General features: G+C 36.8%; 15 protein-coding genes and 3 pseudogenes across 18 annotated transcripts, besides 1 other annotated feature; 11 read left to right on the forward strand and 7 right to left on the reverse strand.

Moving 5' to 3' along the window:
• Positions 1 to 15,566: part of a mobile genetic element that runs on past both edges of the window.
• On the forward strand, positions 12 to 911 carry TVAGG3_0894260 (protein of unknown function, DUF4106 family; the record flags this gene model as incomplete). Its single annotated transcript, XM_051250985.1, has 1 exon — positions 12 to 911. One exon carries the CDS (start codon positions 12 to 14, stop codon positions 909 to 911), a length of 900 nt encoding a protein of 299 aa, XP_051086460.1.
• On the forward strand, positions 944 to 2,549 carry TVAGG3_0894270 (annotated as a pseudogene). Its single transcript has one exon. A coding segment is annotated over exon 1 (1,606 nt).
• On the forward strand, positions 3,978 to 4,268 carry TVAGG3_0894280 (uncharacterized protein; the record flags this gene model as incomplete). Its single annotated transcript, XM_051250986.1, has 1 exon — positions 3,978 to 4,268. One exon carries the CDS (start codon positions 3,978 to 3,980, stop codon positions 4,266 to 4,268), a length of 291 nt encoding a protein of 96 aa, XP_051086461.1.
• On the forward strand, positions 4,895 to 5,530 carry TVAGG3_0894290 (uncharacterized protein; the record flags this gene model as incomplete). The annotated part of the gene is made up of 1 exon (XM_051250987.1): positions 4,895 to 5,530. One exon carries the CDS (start codon positions 4,895 to 4,897, stop codon positions 5,528 to 5,530), a length of 636 nt encoding a protein of 211 aa, XP_051086462.1.
• On the forward strand, positions 5,596 to 5,985 carry TVAGG3_0894300 (protein of unknown function, DUF4108 family; the record flags this gene model as incomplete). Its single annotated transcript, XM_051250988.1, has 1 exon — positions 5,596 to 5,985. The coding sequence occupies one exon, from the start codon at positions 5,596 to 5,598 to the stop codon at positions 5,983 to 5,985; it is 390 nt and encodes a 129-aa protein (XP_051086463.1).
• On the reverse strand, positions 6,002 to 6,427 carry TVAGG3_0894310 (uncharacterized protein; the record flags this gene model as incomplete). The annotated part of the gene is made up of 1 exon (XM_051250989.1): positions 6,002 to 6,427. A coding segment is annotated over one exon (426 nt), but the record flags the coding sequence as incomplete, so codon positions are not given.
• TVAGG3_0894320 (P-loop containing nucleoside triphosphate hydrolases family) lies at positions 6,494 to 6,904 on the forward strand (the record flags this gene model as incomplete). Its single annotated transcript, XM_051250990.1, has 1 exon — positions 6,494 to 6,904. A coding segment is annotated over one exon (411 nt), but the record flags the coding sequence as incomplete, so codon positions are not given.
• TVAGG3_0894330 (protein of unknown function, DUF4106 family) lies at positions 6,920 to 7,366 on the forward strand (the record flags this gene model as incomplete). Its single annotated transcript, XM_051250991.1, has 1 exon — positions 6,920 to 7,366. One exon carries the CDS (start codon positions 6,920 to 6,922, stop codon positions 7,364 to 7,366), a length of 447 nt encoding a protein of 148 aa, XP_051086466.1.
• Positions 7,593 to 7,913, reverse strand: TVAGG3_0894340 (organellar and viral DNA polymerase type B; the record flags this gene model as incomplete). The annotated part of the gene is made up of 1 exon (XM_051250992.1): positions 7,593 to 7,913. One exon carries the CDS (start codon positions 7,911 to 7,913, stop codon positions 7,593 to 7,595), a length of 321 nt encoding a protein of 106 aa, XP_051086467.1.
• On the reverse strand, positions 8,085 to 8,507 carry TVAGG3_0894350 (organellar and viral DNA polymerase type B; the record flags this gene model as incomplete). The annotated part of the gene is made up of 1 exon (XM_051250993.1): positions 8,085 to 8,507. A coding segment is annotated over one exon (423 nt), but the record flags the coding sequence as incomplete, so codon positions are not given.
• On the forward strand, positions 9,119 to 9,319 carry TVAGG3_0894360 (uncharacterized protein; the record flags this gene model as incomplete). The annotated part of the gene is made up of 1 exon (XM_051250994.1): positions 9,119 to 9,319. One exon carries the CDS (start codon positions 9,119 to 9,121, stop codon positions 9,317 to 9,319), a length of 201 nt encoding a protein of 66 aa, XP_051086469.1.
• TVAGG3_0894370 (uncharacterized protein) lies at positions 9,349 to 9,927 on the reverse strand (the record flags this gene model as incomplete). Its single annotated transcript, XM_051250995.1, has 1 exon — positions 9,349 to 9,927. The coding sequence occupies one exon, from the start codon at positions 9,925 to 9,927 to the stop codon at positions 9,349 to 9,351; it is 579 nt and encodes a 192-aa protein (XP_051086470.1).
• TVAGG3_0894380 (uncharacterized protein) lies at positions 10,178 to 10,567 on the forward strand (the record flags this gene model as incomplete). Its single annotated transcript, XM_051250996.1, has 1 exon — positions 10,178 to 10,567. The coding sequence occupies one exon, from the start codon at positions 10,178 to 10,180 to the stop codon at positions 10,565 to 10,567; it is 390 nt and encodes a 129-aa protein (XP_051086471.1).
• Positions 10,595 to 11,179, forward strand: TVAGG3_0894390 (uncharacterized protein; the record flags this gene model as incomplete). Its single annotated transcript, XM_051250997.1, has 1 exon — positions 10,595 to 11,179. One exon carries the CDS (start codon positions 10,595 to 10,597, stop codon positions 11,177 to 11,179), a length of 585 nt encoding a protein of 194 aa, XP_051086472.1.
• On the forward strand, positions 11,242 to 11,918 carry TVAGG3_0894400 (annotated as a pseudogene). The gene has a single exon. A coding segment is annotated over exon 1 (677 nt).
• Positions 11,968 to 12,230, reverse strand: TVAGG3_0894410 (annotated as a pseudogene). The gene has a single exon. A coding segment is annotated over exon 1 (263 nt).
• On the reverse strand, positions 13,536 to 14,558 carry TVAGG3_0894420 (uncharacterized protein; the record flags this gene model as incomplete). Its single annotated transcript, XM_051250998.1, has 1 exon — positions 13,536 to 14,558. A coding segment is annotated over one exon (1,023 nt), but the record flags the coding sequence as incomplete, so codon positions are not given.
• Positions 14,600 to 15,184, reverse strand: TVAGG3_0894430 (His-Me finger endonucleases family; the record flags this gene model as incomplete). Its single annotated transcript, XM_051250999.1, has 1 exon — positions 14,600 to 15,184. One exon carries the CDS (start codon positions 15,182 to 15,184, stop codon positions 14,600 to 14,602), a length of 585 nt encoding a protein of 194 aa, XP_051086474.1.

The raw sequence follows: 15,566 nt of genomic DNA on the forward strand, positions 1-15,566 counted from the left end.
ATGGAACTACAATGAGATGGGGTCATAAAGCTAATCCAGATAGGTGGTTCATAAACTTACAACCTCAATTCCAAGAAGTTGTAGACGCAATGGAAGTGAATGGTGAACCAGATGTAGCTGGTATTTTCAGCGCGGCTTTAATGCCATTGAAAGATATGAAAGATGCAGATATTTTGAACCAGTATGAAATGAACATGGCTGATGGAAATATAACACCTGACGTTCTAGAACATTTATCTCAAAGAACTACACAGAACCATAGAGATGGTATATTTGGTGAAGAGTTTAGAAAGAAAGTTAGGGAGAGCGAAGGAAGAGAACCTATTGTACATGACCTTGCAAACGAAAGTTTGCAAAATGTCATAAAAACTTACTTTGCAGACAATGAACTGAGAAGGGATGAATATTTAAGAAAACTCAAATGGACAGTACCAAATGAAATGTTAGTATTGAAAAACATGTTCCTTGACAAAATAAAACCAACTACAGAAATAAACGACGCAAGACTGAAAGATTGGGTAAAAGCTTTCCCATTCACAAAAGATATTGTTGGTAACATGGAAAGAAAACCAGAATGGCTACAAAAACATATATTTGGAAACGAGCATATTCCATATGGACAGGCACTGTTTGAAGAGCTTGAACCGGAAACTCAGAAAAGAGTCATGCAAACAATAAGCGACGACTCAAATACAAACTATGACAAACTCTTTCTAGGATATAGGTTACCTGAGATGGGCGACCAGAGCCAAAAGGCAAAAAGGACATGGGAAATTTGCAACATACTAGATGAACATAATGCAAAGATGCAACAACTTCAAGCAGAGGGCAATGAAGGAAAAAGAAGAGTTAAAAACTCAGTCAGGAAGAAAGTAAAGCTTGGTCCACGTGGGTTCTATTATGACATATAAATCCAACTATTCTATATTTTTACTCATATGAAATGTACGCCGCTCAGAATATAACGCCAACAGTTTTGGATGCTATGAATGGAAATGTTTCCGAATGGTATAACGAATGCGACAATGCCATTAGAAGGTCAGAAATAGTTCCTGGAACTTACGAATATACAACTGCTGTTTCTTATGGAAACGTAGGTGAGTTTGGAGAAGGTTCTTCAACAACAGTAGATATTGCTTGCGACAGGTTTCATATAATTTCTATTGACAACTCTTTCTTATACGTGGAACAAGACATTGAAATAAAACCTTCTGCCAAGTTGTCTGACAAGAAAGGTTGCAATGGAATTTTCTATGTCGGATACCAATATGCTCCAGAAGTTTTCATGGGATATAAGATATATTCTAACTCTGACTTAGTTCAAACAGTAACATGGGCAAACTATGAATGGTTCGCTTTGAGAAACTCAGTACAACCACAAGCTAGAGAACAAACAGACCAGTATGCAACTATTGAGAAAATAAGAAGACTTGACCCTAACGTTCCAGGAGTTTATGTTAACCTTTCTGGACAAACTGCAGCAGCAGTAACCAAAGTAAAACTGAAACTTAGAGTTCCTTTGTCATCTTTCCTCATCTTCAGGTTTTTAAGATACTTGCCAAACTGGGCAGGAAAAATTTCTATTGAACTTACTCCAAGCAAAAATAACTTAGTCATTGCACCAACACAAGACCCATTCACTCTTACAGAAGTAGTGGGAACAAATAAAACGTCATTCGCCGACTTTTGCAAAAACAAAGTTGACTTAGACTTTGGTTTCTCAAACCTCAACACTGAAGTAAACTATTATTTCAATGCTGCTGGAGATGCTTGGGACCCAGTTAAGTTCACATGCGAAAAATTTGAATGCAAGAGAATAGAAAGCAGACTTGCAGTCTATATGTTGGACCCAGATATTTCAAATGCTTTAGCTGCCAAATATATTGCAGTTCCACTTATGTTCCCTATACACCAAATATCTGTCAAAGACTTTGCAGGTGAAGTTGGAAACCAAAGTGCTGACCCAGGTGCAAGAACAGATATTGCCTTAACAACTGCAATGAAACATGCAGATACTATGTTTGTACTGTTCAGACGAACTAAATGACTATTCTTGTTTCTACAACCCTGGTATTAAATATCATATAAACATAGATGGCAAATACTATCCAAGAGAAGAATATTCTACAGTTGAGGATATGAGGTCATACAACTTGACATTAGATGCTATGAACTTTAACAACAACTTCACAACAACCATTAACCCTGAAATGCAAAGTTCTATTATGCCATATGTGAAAGTATGGACTCATACAGGAGCTCAAAAAACTCAATATACAAATGGAGACCGTTCAAACTTTTGGCTTGGCATTCCATTTGCTGACTCAGAAGACTTTATGGGTGGTATTTCAACTGTTGGTACAGTTCAAATACAATATACTGGTGACAGAGACGGTCCAGATGAACTGAAAGCAAAGAAGTTTACAAAACCAATAGCACTTTTCACGGAAGATGCTCTTTTGAAGATTCGTTCGATGAAACCTGCTGGGGCTCCTCAGATTGGTATAACGACAGCTTCCATCGAGCAGATTTTGGCAGCAGGTCAGTAAGTTGTTCTTGAACTGACTTCTCTCCGTCAAATATTGACAGTACGCCAGTTTTGACATAATATTGTATTATAAACTTACCTTTAGAAATATCTGTAAGTTTTTTGTTATATTTTTGTCTGCTTCAAGAACTTTCACCATCTCGGTTATACCAACTTTCTTTGCTTTATGAAATATTTTGGTTCAGCAAAGACTGCTATTCTATAACATTTTCCATTGTTTGTATAAAGAACTATTCTGTCAATGTATTTGTATTGTTTGTGTGTGTAAACTTTGTTCTGCTTCAATTCGAAGAGATACTCAAATACGTCCATCTTTTTATTCTAAGTAAAATGTCATTTCCGAAAAATAGAAGCGTAAGTGTTTCAAAAGGTTTAATGGCGGTGGCAGATGTGAAGTTAAATTCACCAACTCAAACAAACAGTCAAAGTGTTGTTGTCAATGTCAAAGAAAGAGATGTTGAAGTGGGGAAACCATACGAAGACGAAAGATGGTATAACAATAGTTCCTGTAAAAGAACAACCAACATATCCTGAAGTTAGCAGAGACTTAAGTTCTGTTGCAGATATTCGAAACGACTACCAACAACTTAAAGACAAACTTAAAACTCAGGAGAAAGATTTGTCAAGCTTTGGGTATAATGTTAAACTTGGTCGAACACAACCCTGTAAAAGTGAACTCATATGTCATTGCACCTCATGAAGTTTTGAAAGAACTATTGAAACTTTTGACAGAGGCAGACGATATAAACATCAAAGAATAGAACCCGACGTTAGTTGCTGTGGTGTTTCATATAATGTCATTGACAAGATATACGTTATGAAAGGAGGTGAAACGTTGAACTTAAAATATAGTTTCCCAGACGTCATAAAAAATATTTGACGACCACAACATTTCATTAAAATTTAGTTGCTAAGTAAATGGCAGAAGACATAGTGGTTTATACTATTACGACTAAAAACCCTGAGTCATATAATTCTATAACAACAAACTTACAAAGTCCTCAAGGACGATATGTAAACTGACCTTAAACACGATGACGACTAAAGCCTGTTTTGCTCTTTTGAACCAGAAGACTTTGTTGTTGTGAATGGTAAAAAATACTTCTTTGAAGATACTTACTCAGATATACCACCAACAGGTTTTTTGACTTATTTAATACTTTAAGGACGGATGTAACATGTGCTGCAACTAGAGCAGGTTTCATTATGTTTGGATGTCCGACTGAGTTTAGTATAAACGATATGAGCTATAATACAAAACTTATATCTGGTTTTTACTACCAACAGTTTCCTATAACAGGAAAAGGTGTCATACAAGGAATGTCTATTCCATTGACTTTAAGTACACCTATTTTAATATATTGTTTCAAACTTAGGTTCAAAGTGCTATTCGAATGTCGACAGAAACTACTATGACCAAAAGATACTCATGCGTATAAACAACACTTTCTCTGCTGGTTTGCCTATTGTTCATTCGAATGCAGAGTTTTCAGCTTTAGTAAACTCAAACACTTTAGCAAACATAAACTTAACCTTAGTTGACGCAAACTTTGTTCCTGTAAAACTTTTATGTCCTATGTATTTGTCAATGACGGCAGAAAGTTTCGAATTGGAAGATGCAACTGGTGAAAGTATTGTACTACAAGAACAACTTCAACAACAAATAGCTCAAGAACAACAAATGCAACAAATGGAACAAATGGAACAAAGTCAAGAATAAAAAAAAATATTTTTTTTTATTTTTATAAAAATGTACAGAATAGACGTTTCAGATTTTTATGACTTCCAAGCCTTCAGAAATATGTGTCCATTTAGAGACTATAACAAAGCAGTCGAGAATTTGAAACGTTTAGTCATTTATGTCGACTCTGCCCAGAATGTTATGTCATGAAAGAATGGATGTTGTCTTTAACAAACCAAGAGCGACAATAGTTTCAGAACAAGAATGTAGACAGAAACTTAAGAAAATAAAAGTCGTACAAGTTGGTATGAAGATGTTAGATGCTTGGGAATCTTATTGTCAATTAGAAGATATTTTCAGTTCGTGGTATAAAGTTCTATACACCATCTCCAAACTTCTATTCTATCTTCACTGGATATAAATACGAACAAGTAGAATGGAAAGAAAATGTTATAGAAGCTTGGTTAGACCATGTCAAAGAAATTATATGCAATGGAAACGAAAGAGTCTATGAGTATATCTTATGTTGGTTTGCAAACATCTTACAACATCCAAGTGCTAAAAATGAAACTGCTCTCATTATAATTGGAAAACAAGGAACTGGTAAGAACACTTTCTTTACAGATATCTTATGCAAACTGTTAGAGGGCTATTCGAACCCGAATATGACAAACTTAGAAAACATCTGCGGTAAATTTAACTCTTCAATAGAGAATATGAAACTTATAGTATGTAACGAACTTCAAAGTATAGATACAACAAAGGTTTTAAACTCAGATGCTTTGAAGAGTCTTATAACAGACAAAGTTGGAGTTGTTGAAAGAAAGTATAAAGACCAAAGAGTTTGTGAAAATGTTGCAAACTTCGTCATGGTTTCAAACAATGTTGTTCCGATGAAGTTAGAAAGTTCTGACAGAAGATATGTAGTTGTCAGAACGTCAGATTCTCATATGCAAGATACAGAATATTTTGACGACTTAGCAGAAACTTTGACACCTAACTTTTACAACCACTTGTTCTCATATTTCATGACATTAGATATTTCAAAGTTCAATCCAAGACAAATTCCACATACCGAAGAAAGACAAACATTGTTAGAAGCAAACAAGAGTGTATATGAACTGTTCATAGATGAGACTAACTTTGAGTGTTTAGATGAAAGGTCATTGTACGATGAATATAAACAATATTGTCAAGAATATGGTTATATGGCAGCTTCTAAACGTACATTCTTGGCAAATGTCAAAAATCTTTTAGATGTTCAGAACGGCGTATATACAAAGAAAAATTTTTCTGAGTAAATTTAAAAAAAACATTTTTTTATCCGATAGAAAAGATGACGAAATATATTTCAGTCAACAAATATATGTCAGAAGTCAAAGAAGAACTAGACCCATTCACATATTTGAATGTTTACTTCTACCATTTTGAAAAGTCTTCATTCAGCAAAGTTTGGAACATCGAACCAGTTAAGTTTGCTATTGTGACTAAAAATGGTGCGAAATTTGAAGACTTAGACATAGAAGGTTTGTTAGCAGTCAAAGAAAATTTTGACAGAAGGTTCTCAAACCTTAAAGAAGGCAAAGCATACAAACTTGTTATACCTTATGAACCAAAGAAAGCAGACGACTATGAATATTATGAGTCTAAGATAGTTGAAGTTCAAGGTAAATTGGGTAAAAAGATTTTAGAGTCTAAGCCAGTGTTTGCTCCTAAAGAGGAAGAGAACATTGACATTGACCCAGAAATGTTCTAAAAATAAAATTTTATTTTTACATGTCATATCTCACCTTCTCTGGAACTGGTTCAGGTTCTTTCTTCTCTTCTTCTACTTTCTTTTCTTTCTTTTCTCTCTTCTTCTTCTTCTCTGGTGGAGTTATGTCAAATTTCTCAGAACCATATTTATGTAAAAGTTCTTTGTCCTTTAATAGCTCATCTATTCTGTTTTCTATTTCATCTTCAAGAACAGCGCATGTGCCTTCTTTGCATTCTAAGAACTTTTGTTGGACTTCATCTTTCCAATCGGCGTCATCTCTGTCAACAAGTCTGTCATTGACAAATTTTAAGACTGCTCTTTGTAATGTTTTATGGTTCTTGTCATATTCCCAGAAACAGAACTTTAGAACAAATTCACCTTTCTTGTTTACACTATGTAAGATTTTATGGTCGACAGATGTTTTGCTGTCGAAAAGTTTGTCTCGAATATAGATAGCGAAATCGCTAGACATTTTCTAAAAGATAAAAATTTTAATTTTTCTAAAAATATGTTAGAAAAAAAGTTTGCTGACATTGACAAGAAATTTGAGAATGTTTTAAACAAGAACAAGAGGAAGTTAGAAAATGCTCAGATAAAGCCTATACATGACAAGTTCTTATTTGCTCAGAATGGTATAACAGGTCTAATCGCACCACCTGGGTCGGGCAAGACTTTCACTTATCTTAAAATGGCTGCACAACAACAAGAACTAGATGAGAAGAACCCATTCTATGAGTTAGTTGTCATTTGTAGTACTTCTGGTCAATTTGACCAAACCGTCAATTCGTTCAAAGATATTATAAAGAAGTCTAAGTTAGTATGTATAAAAGACTCTGAGTTGTTAGATTGGATAAAGAAGTACCAAAGAAGAGTTTTGAAGTACAATGCTATAAATGAGTATGTCAATTCTAAGTTTAAAGACCCAAATGAGGAAATGCAGAGAATATTAGAGAAGAAACACTTCAGAAACAAACAGAAAGAGATAGAATACATTTCGAAGAAATTGCAATCTTACGATTGGAAGACATACCCTCACAGATGTCTTCTTATCTTAGATGACTTTGCTTCTCATCCTTTGTTAAAGAATAGAGAACAAGACATGTGTCGAATTCTTAAGAAGCTCAGACACTTTAACATTTCAGTTGTCATTTGTGTACAGACAGCCAAGAGTTTAAGTAAGGATGTTAAAAGAATACTTACTGATATCATACTTTTCCCTGGATTGTCCGAAGACGATTTCATGGAACTTATGAAAGAGTCCATGGCAGGTAAGTTTGACAGACATGAACTATGGGAGAAGTACAAAGTCATACAAGACCCTCATACTTCTTTCAGAATTCACATCTACGCGAACAAAGTTCAAATTGTAAAAAGTCAATAAAAATAAAGAGTTTTGTGCTGAATTCAATAAAAATATATTTTTAGGGTAGATGGGTATATCTAACCCGATTTCTAACCTCATTTCTACCCCATATGTCCTTACTGAAAAAGTACGTGTTCCATATGTCATTTTACTCAGAATTTTACTCAGAATTCAATAAAAATATATTTTAGGGTAGAAGGGTATATCTACCCCGTTTTCTACCCTCATTTCTACCCCAGTTATTTTATAAGCGTTTTACATGGTAAACATTGTGAATTCGTGAAATTCTAAACAATTTCGTAGCTTCTATTTCTTCTGTCAGTACATCGAATGTTTTAACGATACCGAAAGTCTCTTTATATTTCTTCTTGACGTCAGATAGAAGGAAATCGTCAGCAGTTGGATAGTTTTTGTTCAGAAATTCTAACATGTCCATTTTATTTTCTGCTGGCTTTTCTGCTTCTTTCTTTAAGTCAGCATAGTCGTTTCTCATTCTTTCTATCTCTTTGACGGAGTAGTTATATTTCCTCATTGCTGCTTTACATTTTGAACATTGTGGGTTCATTTTAGCATTGTACATTGAAATCTTACCTGCTAGTATGACTAAGGCGTCAATTGCTCTCTTTAACTCAAAAGTTGCGGGTTTTATCTGTTCATTCCATACTTTACCTCTTTTATCTTTATCTCTTATCTGCCATACACATTTTGCAACTAACGAAACAAAGTTGTCGTAGGTCTTAAACTCTTCAGATTTATATATGTCAGAGATGTTCTTATATACCATGTCGCAATCTTTGTCCATGACTTTGTGGTTGCAATGAAATCCAAGAAACTCATAGTTAACCTTACGTATGAACTTCTTTATTTCTACTGAGTCAGTTGCTTTGACTTCTATTTCATCGAATTCTGGAATAGTAAGCTTTTGTTGTTGGATTTCAGGCAATTTGGGTAAATGGTCAATAATATCCTGCATTTCATAAAGATACTGTTCATTTGTTTCATCTTTCGCACTACAGTCTAAATTACTTGTTAAAAGTTCTTGCTTTATCTTCTGGATTTCTGTCTCAAAAGTATATGAAGAAGGAATGAAGCTTTTCATCTCTACTAACATTGAAGTTGGGTTCATGACTAAAGAGTTTGGTGCTGTTGTTGCTAACATGTTCTTACAATAAAAATAAAAAAATATTTTTTTAAAAAAACCAACTTTATTTTTTATTTCGGGAAAACTCATGACAAATTCAAGAGGGTAGAAAAGAGGTTAGAAAAGAGGTTATATCTAACCTTCTACCCTAAATTATATTTTTGCTGAATTCATGAGTTTTGGTTGAAAGAATACGGTGGAGCCAAAAGTGGCTCGACCTCAAAACAAGCATTTTCTGTATAAAATTCATGAAAATTCAAGAGGGTAGAAAAGAGGTTAGAAAAGAGGTTAGATATACCCATCTACCCTAAATTATATTTTTGCTGAATTCAGCAACAAAATTCAAATTGTAAACGGTTTAATAGAAAAAGTGTTATTTTTTCATGTCCGAAGACTCGAAGGTGCAACACTTCCAAAATACCGACGAACTCAGAAGAGCAGCATGGCAGTATGTTCTTGACAACTTCTTTGAGTTCTCCAGGAACACCTTGGAAAATGCTGAAGAACTCCGACACAGAGAATTTGGAGAAATTGCACTCCAATACTACCTTGACAAACAAAGGGTAAACAAAGGGTAAACAAAGGGTAAAATAAGACTAAAAACTTAACGTTTAAAAAGTGACATTTTTATGAGCTCCGAGTCACCGAGAAAACTTGGTCAGATGTTAGCAGCTTACTTCCCTGAGGAGGATGGAAGCGTTACATACGTAAGGTTCAAAAACAACGAACCTGGAATTGCGTACCAAATTCGCAATTACATGACCATGGAAGAGTACGAAAGGTTCCTACAAGAGAAACCAGCTCTAAACAACTCAGAAAAGAAAGAGTAAAAAGTTTAACTCGTAATTGTTTATTTTTTTTACTTGTATGGGCAAGCTGCAAGAATGAAGTCGACTATCTCAGCCTTTGTCTTGACCAGTTGGACTGCTCTTGCGAGTACGTCTGTTTTGCGGTCTCCAGCTGGTGTCTGACCTTCGTAATTGCGCATGTTCTTGAGAGCTCCAACTGTAAATGGTTGTAGGATGAAGAGTCTCTCAGACTGCTTGAGGTAGTCTTCACGGTCACGAACCGAATCTGTGGTACGAGTCGAATCGGTCGATTTGAGGGAAGAGACTGAAAGCCTGTCTTCTTCCATTGGGGTAGTAGCATACTCTTTGCGTAAGCGGTTCAGACCTTCCTCGAACTCTTGGTCTCTCTTGGATTGAGATTGGAATTGTGGGGCAGGGTTTTGCATAAACATCCAAGGGTTGGGGAAGTAAGGCATAGGCTGAGGAGGAGGGTAGTTCGGGAAGCCTTGTGGTAGGTAGTAACCTTGAGGTGGAAATTGGTAGTAATTTGGTGGAGGGACTTGCTGGAACTGAGGTTGCTGAGGTGCAGGGGCTGGTGCTTTAGGTTCCTCTGGTTTGGGAATGGGCTCGGTTGGTGGTACGTCGGACATCTGTTTGTGGCTTAACCGTCGGAAGGAAAAACCTTTCCTGTCGGAAGGAAAAACCTTTCCTGTCGGAAGGAAAAACCTTTCCTGTCGGAAGGAAAAACCTTTCCTGTCGGAAGGAAAAACTTTTTCTGAAGTTCGACCAAAAGTTCTCAATTTTCGAAAATTTGAATGGTTTACGGACGGACAACTGGAAGAGTCCTTCCTGTCGTCGGGAAAATTTTTTCCAGTTGTCGGGAAAATATTTTCCTGTCGGATGGAAGGACTCGGAATACCAGAAGGATTTGACGAGGCAATTTACCTTATAGAGTTAAATGAAGTTGTTAAGCAGTACTTGCGCAGGGTAATGAAGCCCAAGGTCAAGTTCACCACTATTTCTGGAAGGTCTACACTTCAGCTCGAGACTTCGACTGGAATTCCAATTCAAATACCAGACGGGACAGCCTACGATGGCATAAAGGACGCCAAAAGAGAAGCTCTTGTTAAGTTCCTAAACAAACGTCCTTGGATAAAAATACCAAACAAGGAGAACCCCCTACCCCATATGAAATTGGCAATTCAGTCTCTCCTTCACTTCTCGGGTCAGCCGTTCTACATAACCTGTGAAGGCGACATCCAACCAGTTCAGTCAACCTTAACGTTTTGAGTAAAAACATTTTTTTTCATTTTTTGAATGAAGCAAGTTAAATTCGTCCCACACCAATCTCAATGGACCGATGAAGAGTTTCAAGCTATGGTTGAAGGTGTTGAGAACGACATAGACGACGAACTTGAAGGAGCTCAAACCACAATTGCAACCAAAATTGCAGGAGTCAAGGAACAGATAGCTCCACTTAAAGCTACCAAAGCTACTCTTGACCTCATGGATAGTTACCGTTTAGATGTCAAGAGTGGAATAAGACAATTAAAATTAAAACTTCTAAACTACGAAGCTATACTCCAAAAGTTAGCAGAAATGAGAAGACTTTACCAGAGCTACTTACATGTAAGGGACTTACCTTCAAGCAGTCCGACCAAAGATGAATTTTCTGACATTGTCCCAATTTTGTCCGAAAGTCAGCTCAGATGTTTTGAACTGCTCCCAACATATCCAGAATATGAACGTTTGCCTGAACTCTTCCGCAATCTCAAAAAACGTTTTTTGGTTCTCATGTTCCAAACTTTTATCGGAAGAGACAACAAACGTTCAGAAGAAGAACAAGATATTATTTTAAACTTGTTGTATGACTTAACCGTCATAACAAGCTTTTTGAAGTAAAACCGTCATTCTCAAACCACTTCATTTTTTCGATGTCCGAACAAGCACCGAAGCCAAACTCAATGGAAGATGTCCTTTCAATGTTGCCAGACAAGCGCCCAGTTCAAATTCAAATTTTGAATTTGAAAGCTCATCTGACAAACACCGTTAAGACTCTCCAAAGTAGTCTTATGGAAGAGATGAAGGGACTTAAAGGTGAGTTCCTCATGAACCAAGCTTCCAATGAGAAATGCCTGAATGATTTGACGGAAACCTTGCGCATTTACGCGAGAGAGAACCGAGACCTTGCCAGACTCATCTACCGTTTCTTCGAAGAGATAGACGCCATCTGGAAGGTACTCGGAAAGGACAGAACCTCCAACACCGTAATTCGTGAGTACCAAATTGAAGAAGGAATTTCGAGGAAGAAGAGGAAGAAAGAAGACACGAAGAAGAAGGGAAGAAGAGGAAGAAGAGAAACACGAAGAAGAGGAAGTTTGGGCAACCCTTGTTGCCGATGACGCTTACGAAATTTCCCAACCCTACCCATACCAAATCCGCAACAAGGAGACAGGCAAGGTTCTTACCCCAGTCCTCAACAACTTGGGACACTTGACCTTACCCTTCGAAATCGGGTACAATTTCCATGGGAAGGCTTGTCGGTATGCAATGGGTTCCAAATCCAAACAAGAAGACGAAGGTCAGACACATTGACGGTGACAAGCTCAACAACCGTAAGGAGAACCTCGAGTGGTTCTAAGAGTAAAAAAATTTTATTTTAGGGGGAAACCCCAAGTAAATTTAGGTGTTTATTTGGATAAGTATGTGAAATTAAGGTCAATTTGCAAAATTAGTTCCCGACCTTTGAATTGGACTCTTTCGTTCTCCCAGTTGCGTAGGAGGTCGTCCCAGAGGAGTTGGTAGATTTGCCAATCCAAGGACGATTTGTCCTCCCAGGCATTGAGGATGTACTGCTCGTAGAGTCTCATGACCTCTCCTTGCACCAGACACCCTCTCCCTTGGAACGTAAGGCTTCTTCGAAGTGCTCGAATGCGATTGGCTGCGTGACCATCCGAAATGACACTTTTTGTCCGTTTGGTCAATGTTTGTGTCTCGTGCCATAGTCGACGAAAATACAGACAAACAGGTTATATATGAGTTTGAGACCAAGAATGGTGTAACTCGACCTGTCCGATTCAAAGACTCCGAGGGCGACCATGAAATTAAACGGAAATTAGCTAGGAAGGAATATAAAAATTTTTTATTTCATGCAATGTTTTATTTCTGTGCCGTCTTCAAGTATACCCCAGTACTTACGCTTGGAGAGAACATGAACTTCGGAAAATACCTTGTCTAGCTTAAAACAGCCCATCTTTTCACCGACTAAACCCATTTCAATGAGTTTGTTATAGCCTTCTTCGTTCGTCATGAGTGCATCGATGTTCTCATAGTAAACCACAACTTTCGATTTGACTTCGGAGAAGAATTTGTTGTAGTTGTCAAGGACTGCTTTTGCGAACTGAGGGTAAGACCAATGTTCGACAATAGGTTTTAATGTGGTTACTAAGCCACTTTGACCTTGAGTGAATTCGTATTTCAAAACAAAAGGAGAAAACCTTTCAACAAAGTTGTCGACCTTCTCATAATGTTTACTCTTCATCTCTTGAGGTTTTTTAATGGAATACCCCCATGTCGAATTCATAAGCAATTTTAATGTCATTGCAAGTTTGGGGTTTGAAGCTTTCCTAATATCATACAGTTGTTGTATGACTTTTCCAACTGTATAGTTCCTTCCTGGGAACTCACCATCTTCGTTTGGAATTCCAGTCGGGATATATTGGACGAACCTCATGTACGCAGCGTTAAGGTCGACATAGTATATTTTTTCGTATGAGTCGAACTTGTCGCAACCAATTGGTCCAGTTTGTGGAAATTCAAGTGAGTCTCTTATCTTCTGAGAAACTTCTCCTGTTATCTCATAAACATCGTCGAAGCAACCTGTTTCATATAAAACCTTCTGACCTAACTCAGATGCTCTCCAATACAATTTGACGTCAATTGGATGTCTCAATGGAAGTTTATTTATAGCATCTTGAAGTTCTTGCAACCTCATTGGAAGTTCTTCTGGTTCAGGTTGGTATCCGAACAATCCAACTCCTTGTGGAATTGTGTACTTCTTTTGTGCTAGAACTTTGTCTGGAACAACTTTTGGTCTTGCTAACAATAAAAAGTTTGTTTCGTCTTTTGGTACAAAAGTTTCTGTCAGCTTGTCATCTGGAATTGGTTCCAACAAACCTTTCTCGAAAAGAATGTTTACAGCTCTGACAATGTTGCACTTGCCTTTTCCGAACAATGGGTTTGTAAGACTTTCGTTCAACATGAAGTGGTTGTGGACAATTGCAATCTTCAACCATGGTAAGTCTTTGTCAACAACATAGTCGTCATGTGAAGAACCTTTAGCTGTAGGTATGTTGACTCGGATATTGACATTTGCCAACGGTGCAATTTTTGCCAATTGACCTCTGAGAATGTACCTTGTCTTCACACATGACTCAAGATACTTCATCTTCTCTTCTGTAACAAGACCAGAGTTCCTGAGACATGTAAGAATACAAGGTTCATTGACAATTGTTTCAATTGAATTGTAAATTCCATACCTTGTCAAGTCAATGTCAGACTTATTTATGAACGGGAAGTATCCAGCATGTTGTCTGACTGCTTGAGGGTTAGGTTGGTACCATTCGAACTTGACACTTGCAATTCCTTCAATTGCATTCAAAATGTCTGAGTCGGAGTCAACCATTTGTTCTCTCTTTGTAGTCTTGAAAGCGTCAAGAAGCATTGCAGCTGTTGTGACATTGCCATGTGCATAGTAAATGTGACCATCCAAATCTGTTATGGTCAATCTGAGATTGTATCCTTTCTTATTTCCGTCTTGAATTGCAGCAAGTACTCCCATGAAGCCTTCTTTGTTCTTTCCATCGTCAAAGTTTACTGTAAAGGTTTGACCAGATGTAATTTTACTTCTAACTTCACGATACTTCTCATATGCATATCTTGTTCTTTCCATGGGAGCATGTGCGTCTTCACCTTTTCCTTTTTTCCTTCTCAAAGGATGCAATTGTTCGTCATGTTTCCAGTAGAATCTGGCAAAGCCGTCGTGTCCTTCAACTTGAGGTTCACTAACATTGAAAGGCAAGTTCATAAGACGTTCTTCTTCTAACCTCTCTAGTCTGTTTGGATAATTGGCGCGCGCTGTTTCCAAGTCCATCTCGTAGCGAAGACCAGACAATTTGTCATAGACTTTTATGGGTCTTCCCTTCCTATATTTAAAATTCTTTGAAACTCTCCAACCATATCTTTGCAACTCTGCTTTTATTCTAGCAGATTTTCTATCCATTCTATATGGGGGCATTTTTATAAAAATAAAAATATACTGTTTTAAAATGGTATGCCATATAGCTTCTTGAATTTGTTAAGAAATATTTTAACGTTTTTTCCATCTGTATCTCTAGTGTTTACATGAGCATAGCCATCCTTAGTAAAATATACTTGTAATTTTCTATAGTTTACGCCGGTATAAAAGTAGAAAGAGTCCTGTTCTTCGCTATAGTAGTAAAACTCAAACGTATGCTCGCCATAGTCTGTAATTTCAATTGCTTCATCTTCTAGTTCGTCGACAAATTCGAATACTATATCTCCAAATTTGCCTATGTTCTTACTGTTTTCAGAACAAGTGACCCAGCGTAAGTTTTCAAGTCTATTGTCGTTTCTTATACGGTTTATGTGGTCTACAAGAGGTAAATTGTTAGGGTTCGGTATAAAATGAGTTGCAATGACAATATGTTTAAAATATTTTTTTCCACTCATACTCATCATAGCATATCCGTTATTTCGCTCACATTCGCTTAAAACTCTTTTTGTCTTTTTGTTTCTGACTTCAAATGACTCACAACAGTGAATTTCATATTTCTCATCTAACAAACAAGTTTCCCAACGGTCTGTTCCAACAAACTCAGCGTACATTTCTATAAAAATAAAAAAATATTTTTTTCTTTACTTTACATAACCGCCTGCTGCCATAAGTCTTTGACGCCAACCCATACCAGCTAATGAAGGTTGACTTGGTTTAGTTTGGAAACTAACCTTTGGTTTTGGTTTATCTTCAGTTTTTGGCTCACCTTCTTCTATCGGTTTTTCGTCACTTTTTGGTTCACCTGACTTTACTTCACTTGCAGGTATGGTTGTGTCGTCAACATCTTCATAAATATCAATATGCCATTTGTTTTTTGTTTTCCTTTCAACTTTTTGTGTTTGTTGTAAGTTTAGAATATTTTGACTCTAAGTCAATGAGATGTTCTATAATGAACTGTTGGTCAGTGAAGAATACCTTCCCATCTGTTGTCTC

This window comes from Trichomonas vaginalis, chromosome VI (assembly GCF_026262505.1).
Source record: "Trichomonas vaginalis G3 chromosome VI, whole genome shotgun sequence".
NCBI classification, from domain to species: domain Eukaryota; phylum Parabasalia; order Trichomonadida; family Trichomonadidae; genus Trichomonas; species Trichomonas vaginalis.